The sequence below is a fragment of the Lissotriton vulgaris genome, chromosome 1_1, assembly GCF_964263255.1.
Source record: "Lissotriton vulgaris chromosome 1_1, aLisVul1.2, whole genome shotgun sequence".
NCBI classification, from domain to species: domain Eukaryota; kingdom Metazoa; phylum Chordata; class Amphibia; order Caudata; family Salamandridae; genus Lissotriton; species Lissotriton vulgaris.
This window is the reverse complement of record NC_141685.1, coordinates 1,510,294,512-1,510,311,224: the sequence shown is the minus strand read 5'-3', so window position 1 is coordinate 1,510,311,224 and position 16,713 is coordinate 1,510,294,512. Positions and strand designations below refer to the sequence as shown.

The following is a 16,713-nucleotide window of genomic DNA, read 5'->3' as shown; positions in this document are numbered from 1 at the left end:
TGATACCTCTATAACAGCTCTGATGGTGGCTATAGAGGCCTACTCTGTACACTCGGGCTACAAATTGAATCGTGATAAATCTGAAGTCAAACCCCTTAACATCTTTACCAATAGAGAAGTACTAGGCTCGTCAGGACTCTGTTGGCAAAGTAGTTACATCAAATACTTGGGTATAGAATTTGACAGCTCAACCATTGAGACCCTCCAACACATGAAGCCTTGACACTTGAGAAGATTAAAAAGCAACTAGATGGTTGGTCGCCTCACTTTATCACTTGGTGGGGCAGAATTGAAACCATGAAAATTATGGTTACGCCGCTAGTAAATTACTTAGTCACTATGCTTCCACTGATTTTATCCCAAGAGTTCCATAATAAACTGGACAAGGCTCTCAATAACTTTATCTGGAAAGGGAAGAAACCTCGTATCAGTCTCTTAAAATTAGATAAAAACATGGGTGGTGTCAACCTTCCTGATTTAAATAAATACCAATTCTCCTTTCTAGCCAAGCAAGGCTCCTATTGCTGTCCCCCCCCCCCCGGCCGATTACTCACCTGTGTGGTTGGACGTGGAAAAAGCCCTCCTGGGAGATATCCACCCCATCTTGATCCTATCTATTAAAATAAACCAAATCCCTTGCTCGAAGTCCATATTCACTAACACCAAGTTGGCCCCACTCAAAATTGACAAGCTGCTTGACACGTCAATAAGACGATCCAGATGGGAATCGATTTGGCAGAACCCACTCATCAAATACAATGGCAGACCACTGTTCATCCAATCTTGGATCCAGAGGGGTATCTTCTTCCCCTACCAACTCTGCGATGGTGCATATCCTATTCCCTTTACAGAAATACAGTCGAAATTTGGACTAGAGGCCTCCGACTTCTACATCTTCCTGAACATAAAATCAGCCATTACAAAAGCGGGATTGTCCTCCACTCCCCCAACCCTTCTCACATATTTCTCCAGCCTAAATAGATTAGGCCACCAAGTCTCCAGGTTGTTTAAACTGCTTAGCTTACAGTCCTCCAGACTGCTTGAAAAATCCACGCTGTTTTGGTCCTCTCTCGCCTCTTTCTCCATCTCAGACTCGGAGTGGTCCGCGTCATGGAAATCTTGTATGAGCCATAAAATAAGCCCTACATTATCACAAACCAAATTCTGGCTCATGCAGAGGGTCTTCTGGACACCCGCCCATAAGATCAGTCCTGACGCCTTCTGCTGGAATTGCAAGCGTGCGGAGGGAGATCTGAACCATCTCATTCTTCAATGTGACTGTGTCTCCAGCTATTGGGACAGAGTATTTGCCTTTTTAAATAAACTGTTCAATATGTCTCCTCCTAAGTAACTCCCTTACCTTGTCTTTGGCTTTACTAAGGAGACGCAGCTCCCCGAGACAGATAGATACCTGCTAGACCTCCTACTAACGGCGGCGGTTAAAGTAGTCCTAAACAATTGGAAGGACACCAAGAAAGCGAGCTATGCCTGCTGGTTGAACTGGGTGATTAACCTCTGAGGGGTAGACAACGTCACTCTCCAAACCACACCCTGGCGACCCGCACGTTGACAAATGTGGATCTCGGTGGATAACTACTTTAGCGTACACAAACCTCCATGAACTCTCCAAATTCACCACATTCTATATGCTCCTCAGACTTCCCGGACTTTCTGGACACTCATTTTGTTTACAAACCTTGGGGTATGCTGGAAGTGTCGATACCGTTTCGCTATGTCGTGGTGCTGCCCCTTCTCCTTTTCTCCTCTTTTTCTTGCTCCTTTTTTCTGTATTTTTCTCTTCCTTTTCCGTTTCTCTCTCTCCTCCTTGACATTTAGCGCCATAGGTCTCATGGTTTTGGATGTGATAATCGAATTTTGCCCGGACTCATTGATTGTAACAAGGTCTACCACTTTTATCCACTGTACTATCTTTTGAATGTCATCACCTTGTTAATATGCCTGCACTTTTTGTTCAGATTACTTTCACTTGCACATGTAATGTAGTCACATCTTATTAAAATGTACTGAAATATCCAATAAAACGTTTTGAGAAAAAAAATGATTAATGTGTAGGCCCAGACTTAGAAGATTGTCACACAATGTGTCACAGAACCCACATTTTCGGCACTGCTTTGCGTGACGTGGGAGCAGGAAAGCAACATAACTACAGAGATATGGCACTATCCTGCGCTCTCGCTGTCTCACAGTTGTGCTGCTGAGCGCCACATACACACCTTAGCACCATTGTGCAATGTGTGTGCATGATGTCTAGCATAGATTTTTTACTAAAACGCTACCCTTTCAGTGCAAAAGACTATGCCTAGATAAACTTCAAAACTTTTCCGATATTGGATGAGTGCTGTCCAGTGCAGTGCACATGCAACGTAGGGGGAAAAATTAGGAGAAATAAAAGTATGTCTTCTTTCAATGCCTGCTTCGAAGTAATTGCAACTGACTGTAGTATAGCAATATTATCTAATGCAGAACTGTTTACTTTAAAACCTTATTGCTCTATTAGTATTATATTAGTATCAGTTGCCCAGCATTTCAGGTGTTATAAAGTATTTTACCTACTACATCTAATAGTGCTATAAGCCTATAATTACTAGAGAGACAGTAATATCTCCTCTTTATAATACTTCTGGTCCAGGAAGTTGCAATTTCTCCATGGTGGTAACATTAGAAAATAGCAGAAAAAGAAATAGGGACCAGAGGATAGCCTCCATTTTTATAATGTTAAGGGGATTTGATCAGGACCCATAGCCCTGGATGATCTAGCTCTCAAAATGAAACTTCAATTTGTTTTTCTGGATTTGCCTATATTCATTATTAGGAGGAAGGTTATTAGACAAAAGAATCTCAGGGTTATTGAGAGTGTTAGAATCATATAAATGAGTAAGATAGGCCATCACTCTGTTTTTGCATTTCACCACAATTATATTCTAATAGGTGTATTTTTGGAGACTGCAGATTCACGCAGGTCAATCCAGAGATGCTGTGCCTGAAGTCTTTTATAAGAGGCTTTATGCCTTGCTCTCCTTGTTATCATGGCACATATTATTTTCACTTTAACTAGGTAAAAAAAGTGCACTGCCTTCAAACTGGTCTTGATTTCTTTGGAGTGATTCCATTCAAACTGGCTACTCATTCACGTTATCTTGAGCTTGAATAATTTACAAGTTTGAAGTCTAACATTTAAAAAAGTCCTCATGTAATATTTGTATTCTTCAAATAGATTTTTTTGCTGAATTGGTTATGCCATCAGTTCTTTTTTGTAATAAGCAATGTAAATTCACAATTTTATTAGCATTTCAATGTTTTCATCCATTGGATTTTCAAAGAGACACCCTTCATATTTCATGAGAATATACTTTCTTGACAGACAGTGGCTCTATACTATAGTATTCTATGGTCACTTTAGGGGTTGTCTATTACATGTAGATGAGATGGAAGACCAATAGAAGAATATGACAAAATTCGGTAGTCAATTACATATAACCCCTGAAACAGGAGTGTGTGTGATTTTTAGGAATATTTTTTTCAGTCAGCCAATTATTAAAACACATTCATGTTTCCTCAAAAAATCCGAAGATTATTAAACCATTGTCATCAACTGTAAACTGGGGGAATACAGATGAGGGAATATTCAGAGCTTCTTCTCTTTATTTGTCAGCTAAGGTTTCTAATGCATGGTTAGAAACTTTAGGATTAAAGTCTCCAGCCAAAAATATAAAAATACATTTTTTAAACTCAATGATTTTAGATAAAGAGGGGGGCAGTATCGATTTGGTCAAAGACAGGTTTTTAGACCTGGGGCCATATAAACATTAATCAGGAGCCAGGAAGATTTATATGAGCTATCAAGCGTTGATATAGTTATTTTCACATATTGCTGAGTGATTAAAGAGATAGGAGGGCCATACATTCTTAAAACAAAGTTAATTTGCAATTCCTTTGCTGGCATGTCCAATTCTGGAAGTTTAGTCTGGAAAACTGAGAGCAAAATAATGATGTCATTGTACAATGGCAATGGACTAAGGGCCATATGTAGGTAAATGGAATTTACCGAATCGTAAATACCGAATTTTACCGATTCGGTATTTACAATTCGGTAAATCCCATGTAGGTAAACATTCTTAAACAATTACCAAATCGGTAATATTCGGTAATTACCGAATCGGTATTTACCGATTCGGTAATTGCCATTGATTCCTATGGGCCCGAATCGGTAAATACTGATTTGGTAAATTTACCGATTTGTCAAGGGGGACAGAGTGTCACTTTGACACCCTGTTGCACCCCTGATTCTGGCTTGTGTGCCATGTGACACACATACATGCTGTATGATGTGCATGTACACAGAAATTCGTTATTTACCATGCCATTGTATTTCATGGTAAATAACGAATTTCTCTGGGCCAGTGGCACTGTTTCCAGTGCCACCTACATTCCAAATTAGCGATTCTGCACCTTAACTGAATCGGTAATTTACCGATTCGGTAAATTTTCCGATTCGATAAATATACAGAATCGCTACATTTCAGGCCCCCTACATCTGGAAATACAAATACCGGTCGGTAACGTCCGAAATCGGCCGTTACCGACCGGTATTTGTCCACCTACATATGGCCCTTAGTATGTTGCAGACAAATGATGTGTGCTTTTAAAGAATCTAAGAAACCAATTTTTGGGGATCTGTGGAATATCTTGTCATATTCCAGGAGAGGCCACGTTAGCCTATGTTAAACTCTCCAATTTTTCATTTGACCCAACTTAGATTGTGATTGAGAGTCATGGCAAGTCAATCCCAATGTGTCAGATTATCTAACACATTATGGAGCTATATGATTTTTAATTTTGCTGCATGATTGATAGAGACCTCCATCCTGGCTCCATAGAAATTACTGTAGCTTTTGCACCCTTTAACAGCCCCTCAGAGGGAATACAATTATTATCATATCAATCATATAAATCATTTTCCTTAGAGAATTTGGAGCAACACCTTTGACTCTTTGATGGAATGAAAAAGGCATAACATCAATTCCTCCACTTGGAAAATATCCACATTTTCCAAAATCATTTATCTTTGAGTAAAGGCTACTCTGGATCATCTGCCATAATAAGAATCCCAAATAGTAACAGAGTTAAAATTGCTACTTTTAATCATTGTTAATACTGCAATTTCTTACCAAAAAATTCAACACAAATTATCTGTTTAAAAAATATGTTGATTGTCAAATGGAAATGAAGTCCAAAGTTAATGACATTCTACAGAACTTGGGATCTTTAAGTGTTTTAGCCTTTGTGATTCTTTCTTTTAAAAAAAAAATATTTTGATTTTGATGAAAGAACAAAAAGAGCACACCAACGTTGTAACAACATATCAATAAACAGAGCTGTAGAGCATTGGCACAACATAAGTCTGTACAAATCTCACTGGTAACGACTTGGGTGCAGGCAGGTAAGCAATAAAGAACAGATAGGTACAAGTACGAGCATCAACCTGATCAATGAAACCAAGCGACATGGGTCACATTTTCATCCTCCGGCACATCCAAGTCATAGTAGTTCAAACAACAACCCCAGCCTTTGTGTTCCTAACCAAGATTTATGGGTAGCTAATAATGTATATTCTGTTGTGTTAGAATTAGGCTACATGCTAAGAATAGAGTTATTGTCTATAGCTCTTCCATGATACAACCCTACCATCTCAGTGCACACCTAAGTTCGATCTGATAGACTATTTTTAGGAATGACTGAATTGAAGAGCTCTGGTATATGAATTATGATTTGTGGTTGTGAATTTGGGTTTTAGAAATCAGTTGGTTGCCTTTTTGAGACATTCAACAACATAAAGGAGTCACTTAATGGTGGACCAAATTTAAAGTTTTTGGGCACGTTTTTTGCTATATCCGCCTTTTTTGTTTTTCACTTTTTGCTTTTTCAGTTTTAGACTGGTGCAAGCTTTTGCTTCTGCTACTGGTACTCGCTTTTGTTTTTCTTTTTTTAAATTGGATAATAAGCCAGAGGAGTAATTGGAACCTTTGTAGGGGAAGGCAAAATGCTACCAACAAGAGACTCTTTAAGCAGTTTTCTAAGAGAATAAATATACATCTTCATTTTCTTTATTCCTATATCTAGATATAAGGGTTTGGATGGGTAGAGGTAAACGGAAATATGGAGTTTTTAGGGTTCAGAGGAGGGTAGAGATAAAGGGAGGTAAAGCGCTTACCACCTAAATGTGTGATTGAGACCCAAAATTTAATACAGTGATTTGTGCTTTGTAATGGTTAACGCATTGTACTACATGTGTGGTAAGGTAAGTATGGTAAAGGCATACATGATAACGTCATACAAAAACTAAGGTCCTCCTACTGCGTCCTGACTCATCCTTCTGGTCTCAGAACTGGTGGCCTTCCAGTACAGTTGCTCACCCTACCCCAGTCCATAAATTGAGGAACCTGGGTGTCATCTTTGATGATAAACTGAACTTCCAACACCAGGTCAACAATATCGTCTCTTTGGTGTTTCTCACATAAAAATCAATCCTCAAAGTGCGCTCCTTCATTCCCCCTGAAGCAGTAAAAACACTAGTGACGGTCCTGGCCATGGCTAGACTGGACTATGGAAATGCAATACACTTATGCCTTCAGAAACAGCACATGACTAAACTTCAGCGAGCACAAAACGTTGACGCCAGAATGCTGCTAGACGTTCCCAAATTCCAGTCCATCTCAGAAAGCTTGAAAAAACTCCATTGGCTTCCTATGAAGAAAAGAATAGATTTCAAAGCCCTATGTCTAGCATACACAGCTATTCACGGAAAGGGACCCGCATTCTTGAAGCAACATTTCACATGGTACCATCCATCAAGGCACCTACGCTCAGCACAGAGCAAACTTCTCCAGACAACAAAATTCAAGAAAGCGAGTTGGGGAGGAGGAAGCTTTGTCTTGGGTACTGTGAGGTTGTGGAACCTGCTTCCGTTAAATATCAAAAGCTGCCCAACACTGCTTGGTTTCAGAAAATTACTAAAGACATGGCTCTTTTCAAACTAAAATATACCATCTCCGGCAACCTCCTCCGCAAAGCGCCTAGATGCCCCTGGGCTATCGTGCGCTATATAAATTCTACAATCAAATCAAATCAAACATCCATGCTGCAGAAGTCATGTCAATGTGCCATCCAGGTTCTCATTCTCTTTCTGGTAGGAATGACCAGTGAGCTGCCAGGGTAAAGTAAGAGAAGAGTACTGGCTGCCTAAAAAGGTAGCGGTATGCATTAGTAGTGACTGTGCCTTTAAAATGAAGTGTAGGGGCTGCCAGGAGAACAAGATGGTCGTAGAGCTTTGGAGTTCCTGAGTGAAGATGCCATTTCTCAGCTGCCAGTGTTTCTCAAACCACCCATGAGTTGCAATGGCGAGTAGAAGCAGAGAGTACGATGCCGAGCTCCTATTGGAGTAAATTCAACATATCCCTTGCTGACTGTTTTGTTGCAGCTTCACTGGAACTACTCTGTATCCACTGCTAGTAATGCATATCGAGCATGGTCTAATGTCACCAGTCATGGTGATCCCCATTGGGCCATCACCCAAGTGGGAGCAGTAGGTGATAGGAGCACCACTGTAGTGTGTGAAGAGCCGAGGGCTGCTCGAGAAAGGCAATCAGTATAGAGAGTCTCGAGGCCCATTGGGACAATGAGGAGAGGCAGAGGTCCGACATGGCATGGAGTGACATGAAGGAAAAAATTCAGCCAGCATGGGGGAAGATCACTCTAGCCCTTTTTTGGGCTGGATCACCAATGGAAGTTGCTCCTTGACCTTGTATTTCTGGTCTTTTATGCTCAACCCTAATGCGGTGTATGTCTTGTGACTCAGACTTAGAGGTGCTTTTGACTGTTAGCTGCAGGCAGAAAGCCTTTGGTGGGCTGCATCTTTGAAGAATGAACATGGCAGTGAAAAAACATGGCAAAAACGATATATTCAAGTCACCTGGAGGTTCAAAGAAAATGGGGTCCCAAGAGATAGCAAAGGAAGGGATAGAAACTGAAAGCCTCATGCCCAGCAAAATGACAGTCCTGAAATCTATAAATGTGTGGCAGCAAAACGGGATGTGGAGAAATTGGGGAAAGACATCGAGGAGAGGGTTGAATCATTATCAGGCAGAGTTTGCTAAATTAAACAGGGGTAAGGCCTCCTGATAAGAAGGCCAATGTTCTGGTTCCTGAGGGTCAAGTGAAAGACACACATGAGGTCTGACAAGGGATGTCCTACTCATGAAAGTGTGCTATTGAGAGGGACTTTAGGATGCAAGTTAGGAATCGTTTTCAGGTTTTAGGGAGCAACCACCCTTATCTCAGAGAAGTCACTTTTTAAAGAGATAACTGGAATGTTAAAGGGGCTAATGGAATCATAAATGAAAGGAAATGCATGACTGGTTAAGAGTGTATACACTCTTCCCTTCAAGAAAATCGGAGATGGGGAGTCAGGTGTGGGTACCAGGATGGCAATCTATGGAGTAGAGGGGATGGGTAGATGCTCAATGAGGCCACCAAGCACAAATGTTGCGATATCAGGGCAGAGTTGTCTTCCGTTGTATCCTGTTTTGTGTAACATAACCTTAGAGTATACTCCTGGCTCTCTCCCCAGATCTCTCGTGTCTAAGGGTCTAACAGCTTTGTGAGCTTTCCAGTGAGACTGACACACACCAGGAGAAGACATACCCTGTATTCAAGTAAAAGCTACTAATTGTAGTGAGCCTGAACCCGAGTGCTGGGTGAAATGTATAATCATGATGGTGTTGCTGTGTGGGGGCTGGTGTTGGTGGCAGAAGGACTCTTGGTAACTTCGATAAGGGCTGGGGACTTCTCCCTGAAGGAAGCTGACCTGTTAAGCTTTTCTTGCTTTGCTTCTTTGCTCTTCCTCTTTCCTCCCTGGCACACTTCATTCAACCCTAAAGTATTTCAAATATGGGCGTTCCTAACAGTAAACTTGAAATTGTGATATTTATGTATGGGATGGTTCAGATGTCTTGTCATTGTTTACGGTGGTTAATATGTTTGTGTGACTTTGTTTACCAAATCAAAGATTTAACCCTAAAATGCAGCATGCACATGGAGGTAATCATCTGTGGGAGAGGTTTGCCACTTCATCCCAAGGTTTGCCCGCTTGTGCATACATGGCTGTTCAGAACGAAAGTTCTATGTGACAAGAAAGGTACCAACTCAAAGAGAATATTCATTTTGATGAGGTGCTGCTATGAGCAGGATAATCCTAGAGGTGGATTAGCTAAAACATTGGTTACATTTAGTGCTATCAGGCGGATACACACACATATATATATATATATATATATATATATATATATATATATATATATATATATATATATATATATATATATATACGCATTTTAAGCTACACCGTCAAATAAATGTATGCCACATGATTTCTTGATCTCATACATGATATTACTTAGTTGAGAGACAGAAATATGTCTTTTTCTGAGCAAGCCACTACACCATCCTCTGCTGACTGATCTCCAACTGTAGGTATATTGCAAACGAATAATTTGCCTAGGATTCAAACCCCACAAATGTTCCAGTAGCTCTAGGGGTTGAGTGAACACCAGAGAGCTGTAAGTCACAGATTGTATTAATGGAATGGCAACTCACTCTTTCCTTTTTGCAAGGACGTTGCAGTTAGTAACACTGAGTTCGATTTGAATAATACCTATTATTTCAGTGTTTATAAAAAAACTAGTTTGCCGTACCTCTCAAAACAATTATTTAAAAATATCAACTTTAAATGTATAACAGCCAGTCAAAATGTTTATCAGTCAAGTCAAAGTAACCAAGGAAGGTACTGTTTGTACCAACATTCCTTTTATACCCATGACATACATTCTGAGCTAGAGAGTTGGGCCTATATCGGTTTGTGATACAAACTAATCATTGTCGCTGACACACATGGTATTTGGGAAAACACTGAAGGTGCCAGACCTTTGAAGACAATAACAGAGTGCCAAACTTCAATTTCACAGTGGTGTCATGCATTGGTGCCACCATGGTTGTATCTAGGAGGTAGGCAGCCTAGCTGCATCCTTTGAACAGCAGTAAGTACACTACAACCAGGTTGTGCAGCACCTAGGCAGTATCACTTCCCCAGAAAAATCAATGCGAGGGTGCAAATCCAGGCAGGGTGGTTTGCTGTCCCTTCTGTCTGCATTATAGAAAGAGATCCTATTGGAAGAGTTGATATCTTTCTGACCGCATCTGGCTTCTTGTCTTCTGCACAGAGGCCCCTAAGAGGCACATACCTCTCAGGAAGGATCCTGAATTGCCTCTTGGCCTGTCCACCTCTGACTAATGCCTACCTACAATCTCTGATACAGCAACTGGAATTAATTGCTAACATCCAAAAAGGTGTAATTGTCAAAGTTGCTGATCTCCTTGAGTTTGAACAAGCTGCAGTGAAGACTAGACTTGCTACCATACTTTTTCAGCATGACAACATACAGCCAGTCATTGGCTTTCATCTGAACACCTAATGCCTACTGGATGTTGTAGTCTTGGTTCCGACCAATGGAACTAATTGTGTAAATATACCTGATTACTAGCAACAGAAAAGCACATGATCGGAAATATGGTGTCCTGCAAGATTGAGTGATGCACAAGGTGGCTACCTTATCAGGGGTTGACATTTTTTTCAACTCTCAACTCTAAATTAGATGGGCTTCTTCAAAGAGAGCAGATCAGGTTTTATTTATATCTCCCTATATGGGTACATATAACTAAAAAGGAGAGAACCACTAGCAAAGTGGTGTCATAAACAATATGAATATAACACACTTCATTGGGGAGGGCCTGAGGGACATTTAAAGACCTGCATAGGTTTCATCCCCCGTATACCAGAATCCGAGCAACCTAGAAAACCTATGGGTCTAAAATCTGAGTCATTGGTCAGAAAAATAGAGCTATTGTCTCAACCACAGATTGGTAAGAGTACTAGCTCAAGGCGTCATCCAGAAGATGGTTAACCCTGTGTTAGCAACGTGAATCGCTATATTGGATTCCCATCAATATCATGCATGATCAATATTCTCATGTGGTCCTCCGTCCTGGGTCCAGTGTCTCTAGATCATTGAGAGAAAGTAGTACCATCTACGGACTCATAGTTTACACATGCCAACACTTGGGACAACCATAAGAATCTGATAAGACGGGTCAGTGCAGTGCAAAAAGGAAAGTGTGTGAAATATTAAAATAGGATAGAGAATCTCATTCCAAATTTTATTCTACCGAGACCTCTTCCTGACTAAAAACAAGGAACAGCGCAAAACAAAACTCCTGCAGTTTAACAAATATCTGCATAGGGGCCAACATGTTTCAGCCTTAACGTGAAATTGACCCTAGGCTTTCATCAGGGCCTCTGTTCTCATAATGATGCGACTGCGAAAATAGTGTTGGCGCAAAACTCAAATGAAAAAATTCCTGTGATACAATTTAAACAGTAAAGGATATAAGTCTCCAAGTACTGTAGCTTCACTCCTCCATGACACCTGGTAATTCTATTAAATCCAGTGTGCCCTGGGAAGAGACCTCACCTCGTCCTGGACCTGGCTCAGGCGTAGTGAGACCCCGCTCTGTCCGGCGTTGTCTCTGGCCATGGCTGAGACAGGGGGAGGCCTGTTTAAATTGTATCACAGGAATTTTTTCATTTGAGTTTTGCACCAACACTATTTTCGCAGTCGCATCATTATGAGAACAGAGGCCCAGATGAAAGCCTAGGGTCAATTTCCCGTTAAGGCTGAAACATGTTGGCCCCTATGCAGATATTTGTTAAACTGCAGGAGTTTTGTTTTGCGCTGTTCCTTGTTTTTAGTCAGGAAGAGGTCTCGGTAGAATAAAATTTGGAATGAGATTCTCTATCCTATTTTAATATTTCACACACTTTCCTTTTTGCCCTGCACTGACCCGTCTTATCAGATTCTTATGGTTGTCCAAGTGTTGGCATGTGTAAACTATGAGTCCGTAGATGGTACTACTTTGTCTCAATGATCTAGAGACACTGGACCTAGGACGGAGGACCACATGAGAATATTGATCATACATGATATTGATGGGAATCCAATATAGCGATTCACGTTGCTAACACAGGGTTAACCATCTTCTGGATGACGCCTTGAGCTAGTACTCTTACCAATCTGTGGTTGAGACAATAGCTCTATTTTTCTGACCAATGACTCAGATTTTAGACCCATAGGTTTTCTAGGTTGCTCATAAACAATATGAAACCTGTTACATTCCTGACAAGGTTAACATTTCGAGCCAATACTGTCCAACCCCTGACACAATTTGCGGAGCCCCTGCCAACAACTAACTGCAGTAGCACAGGCCATAGACATGCACCTTACCCAAGGGGGTTGTCTTCATGCAATAAAATAGTTCTGGGCAAGGAGGTTTGTCTTCTGAAATGTCTTGCCAAGTACAGTGGTTGCACCAGCTGTGTGAGGGAGGAGGGCGACCTAGGTCACCTGCTGAAGAAGTACTTTCCTCAGGCTCAACTATCAGCACGGGAAATGGATTTTGATCGTTTTAACCTACTACTAATAATGGGGCGATTATTGTAGCATTATTGGCAAGCCCTGCAGATACCACAGTCATACAACCAGAAACGTGAAACTAATATAAATGCAAATCAGGCAAGTCAAAAGAGTTAAACTGATACCATATGCATATCCATACCTTAAAGGACTAAAGTGGCCTGACCAAGGTTTGGATTTATGGTCATTGCGAACATATTTGTTTCACTGAGTGGTGAAAAAGGTCTCTGTTGCCACTCCACTATGCAAACGGTCTCATATTGTCTCCCCACCCCCTACTATGTACATAGCTCTGTTGCTTTCCAGCTAGGTTTGCATAAAATAGGTCTAAATACGTACAATACATGTACACATAGGCGTTGAACCTTATGGAATAGCAGCACTCTGTGGATGCAAATAATTGAAATTATTTGTTTATATTATATTCTCTCTTAATTCTATTTCATTTTATTCTTTGCTAGCAAGAGATCAATAAAGACCAACACTTCTCACGCCAAAGGGATTTTGGGAGGAGGCCCCAACAGTATCTGCAGCTTCCATGGAAGCATCATTAACTGCATTTTGTGTGGTTTATCCTTCCGCTAGGCTGATTTGCCTTGCTAAACATACATATGCGCATTTTCATACCTGTGAGCTCACAGTTATGGGGGACAAAGTCCCCAATAGAAAAACTTTGAAGCTTTATAAAATTTATGATTTGTCCCCACTTTTAACGGACGCAAGCCCCACAACCACAAACCGCCCTAGCCAACTGCCAGAACAAAGAAAATGTAACAGTAACAAATGTGTTCCATATGTGCACTGTTGAAGACACCAAAAGAGGAAAACAGTGCGTTCACATGAAGTACAATTTCATGCATACCAGGTTAAAAGTGCATTATGGATAGTGTTTGTCTGGCTGCAAATGTTGCCAGTACAAGTGTGTGTACTAAAGATCTACGTTTGTACATAAGTAAATTATTAAAGATTTATCACAAAAATCACAACAAAATGCTTCTCACACTGACAGATAAAGAACAGAGTGGATGGTGAAGGGACAGGGAGAGGATGAGTGGAGAGAATAATGCAGAGTGGGGAACCCTTTATCTGGGGGTAGGGAGGGGTTCGCTTAGATAGCGAATATTTTGCTGAAGAGATGAGTTCTGAACCAAACGGGATAAAGGTTTGGACCAGCACTGGTGCACCACCACGAGCTATGCGAATGTACCCAGTTTCTCATCTATGACGTTAAATGTATAATGATCGTACCCTAGGTAACAATAGCATGTTCATTTTAAATGAGGCACATTTCTCATTCCTCCAGCAAATTACATTAAAACATAAAGTATTTTTTCAGGAGACGCGTATTAGGTCATATGAAGTGAGGAAAGCAGGTGCAGCTCTTCAGAAAGGAAGAAAGGTGCAGACATGACTGGAATAGAGAAGAAACCTATAACGTAGATAAGATCATAACATGGTCTTGGTCTTATAAAGCACATGGAAGCTTTGGGACGAGGGCAAATGGACAGCATGTGTGAAGTAGCTTAAGTCAAAGAGAAATTTTAAAGGTATTGCAAGCTGGCACTTAGAACATATTCAGTGACAGAAAGCTCCATAGGGTAGAGCTAGAAGCTAAAAGGCATGGTGCTCAATCCTCCTATACTTGAAAAGAGGAACCACAAAGTTTGATGGACAAGTGTAAAGTGTAAACAATCATGCACGCGGAGGCAATGATGGCTGGAGCAGGAGATAGGGAATCATCACAATACTAAATCACACTTACTACCCATAATGAAGCATTTTGTGGTGGCTATTATTTCCTAAGAAAAACTGCACGCGTTATTAGGTATGGAGTATTCCCATAATCCAAACGAAAAATAGTATTAACTGTTTTCATGACTGTCAAAGGCAGCCTTACCAGTCCCAAATAGTCCACAGGTGTCCATATGAGCATATGCGGAAGTGAGGAAAAGTACAAAGTCCCTTTGTGCTTTAAGGTGAGTTGTGTATGAACTTGCCTGGCATCAAGCCAAAGGCTGTCGCCGGAAACCTTATAAACCTTATTTTCTTCTTTTCTTCTGTGACAACATTCTTAAGGTTGCCACAGGTGACAGGTAATGGCCAAAAGATGTTACAATACCCAAGAATGTTCAGGTTGTGAAACACACATGAAGCAGAGAAATAAATCCAAATGTGCAAAGGGCAGCCATTTCCTAATGTAACATCAGTGCCTTCTGCAAATGACCATAACATATCTGCAAGACCGCCTGTGCACCGAAGAAACTGGTGATAGTACACCGGTTTCAACAATATATACCACATCGGTGGTTACCTTTTGGGAGGTATTTGCAGGTAGCTTGCACCGGCACTAGTTTTTGGGAATGCAGACTATTTCTTATCACCAGACTTTGAGAAAAAATGAGATACGCAGAAAAGGGAAAAAAGAAGAGGAGGAAAAAGATAACAAACCAGTTTCGAAGGGCAAAAGCAAAATGATACAACACCTGCAAGAGTGCGGTAAAGTGGCCAAGAAGTGGAAGTAGTGATAGTATAAGGCTTGTGGTGGACTCAAGACTAGGCAGCCTTGCTATGCAGCAATGTCGGCGTTTAGAAGCATCATGGTTGACTCCTTAGAGTACATTTGGGGTGCTACACTTATTTATTTAGGTATTTCTTTTTAAGCACACACTTCCCCAAAAAATAATTTCAATATTCATTGTGCGGCCTTGCTAGACTGTCATTTAAGTGCTTTATACCTTCAAATGTCAATGTATGTAGAGTGTTCATGGACAACTAAACTCTGTTTCCTCTACGTTGTTCCCTAACACCTCTTCTAGTGATCATCGCAACATCTTCAATGCTGATAAGGCACATTTGTGACATAGACTTGTGTTCACTTTGCACAAAGCTAGACACACTGCAGCACACTCAGATTGATCACCAAAACAATGCTAGCTATTTCAGAGGCAGCTTTCCTTGCATCCTCCTTAATGCTGGTAAGTGTCTTTATTCCCCTGTGAAGGGTTCTGTGAATGGCAGTGGTGCTGTGTCCCATTAGGTGTATTTTTGCTGAAGAACTGGTGCACTGTGGTCTAAATCTGGAGGTGAACACATAATATGTCACCCATTATCGCTATATGTCTTACATAAACATATGCACAGTAACACTGCATCTTCATGCTTGCCGACACGTGTTGACACACTTATCTGACACCCTATTCTACTAGGAGTGAAGATAATTTGTTTGGTAATAGAAGCCCAGCACACCTTAACCAGATTGTTTTTGCCTTCTCTACAGATGATGGAAATGCTTAAAGTAAATGAGGTATGTAGAGTGTCAGCCATCATGTATGCATGGCGCTCAGTGAGGACAGCTGTGATGTGCGTGTCTCTTCTTCTGCCTAGTCATTTTGCATGGCTTTATGATGTGGTTTTGTGTGTCATACCATTAGGTAGCATGTCCGTGACCTAGTTAGGATGACCACATATCTCCAGGATGCAAATGTAAAGATCAAGGAACCCTTATCCACTGAGGTACCCCAAAGCATTGTGAAATTGCAACCTTGTCAACATGGAATGCAGGACGCATCATGAATGGTGAGTCCACATCCATCTGGAGTTATGTAGTCACCCTATTGAACAAGCACATTTAAATCACTATCCTTTACATCAAGGTTGATATTGCTGTATGTGTTGTTAATAATCTATAATAGTGACACATGTTTGTAAGTTCAAAAGAAGAAGGTCCATTGCATAATATATATATTTTATTTACATAAAATAAGATACGTTGCTTAGTACCCATGAAATATTCTGGCACTTGTTCATTTCTTTCTGACATGCTGCCTACAACTGATTGAGTTCAGGTGAAGCCAAAAGAATGATTTAATATGAGAAGGCGAGACAATGACCCCAGGCTCATGAACAGCATTGTCCACCTTTCTTCCCACTCCTTACCTTTTTCTTGCGTTAGCCTCCATTTTTAATGGGATTTCCTTTATTACACTCTCTGGCAGAATCACTATGACTGCAAATGGAGTTGGATACATGTGACTGCTCTGACACTGCTGGTGAGACTAAAAGCATCTTTAGGAGCAGCACAGACAGGCTTGTGGGAGACCACAATGATTTT

At 40.8% G+C, this 16,713-nt stretch overlaps 1 protein-coding gene across 4 annotated transcripts in view; it reads left to right on the top strand.

Moving 5' to 3' along the window:
- LHFPL3 (LHFPL tetraspan subfamily member 3) overlaps window positions 1-16,713 on the top strand; it is a 694,555-nt gene that overhangs the window by 605,463 nt on the left and 72,379 nt on the right. For 2 of the 4 annotated variants that reach the window (XM_086967424.1, XM_086967419.1), the window contains one exon: window positions 15,880-15,906. The exons of the other annotated variants lie outside the window; for them this stretch is intronic. In XM_086967424.1, coding sequence (XP_086823550.1) covers window positions 15,880-15,896 — 17 coding nt within the window. In that variant the 3' untranslated portion in view covers window positions 15,897-15,906. The remainder of the gene's footprint in view (window positions 1-15,879; window positions 15,907-16,713) is intronic. 4 annotated transcript variants of the gene reach the window in all.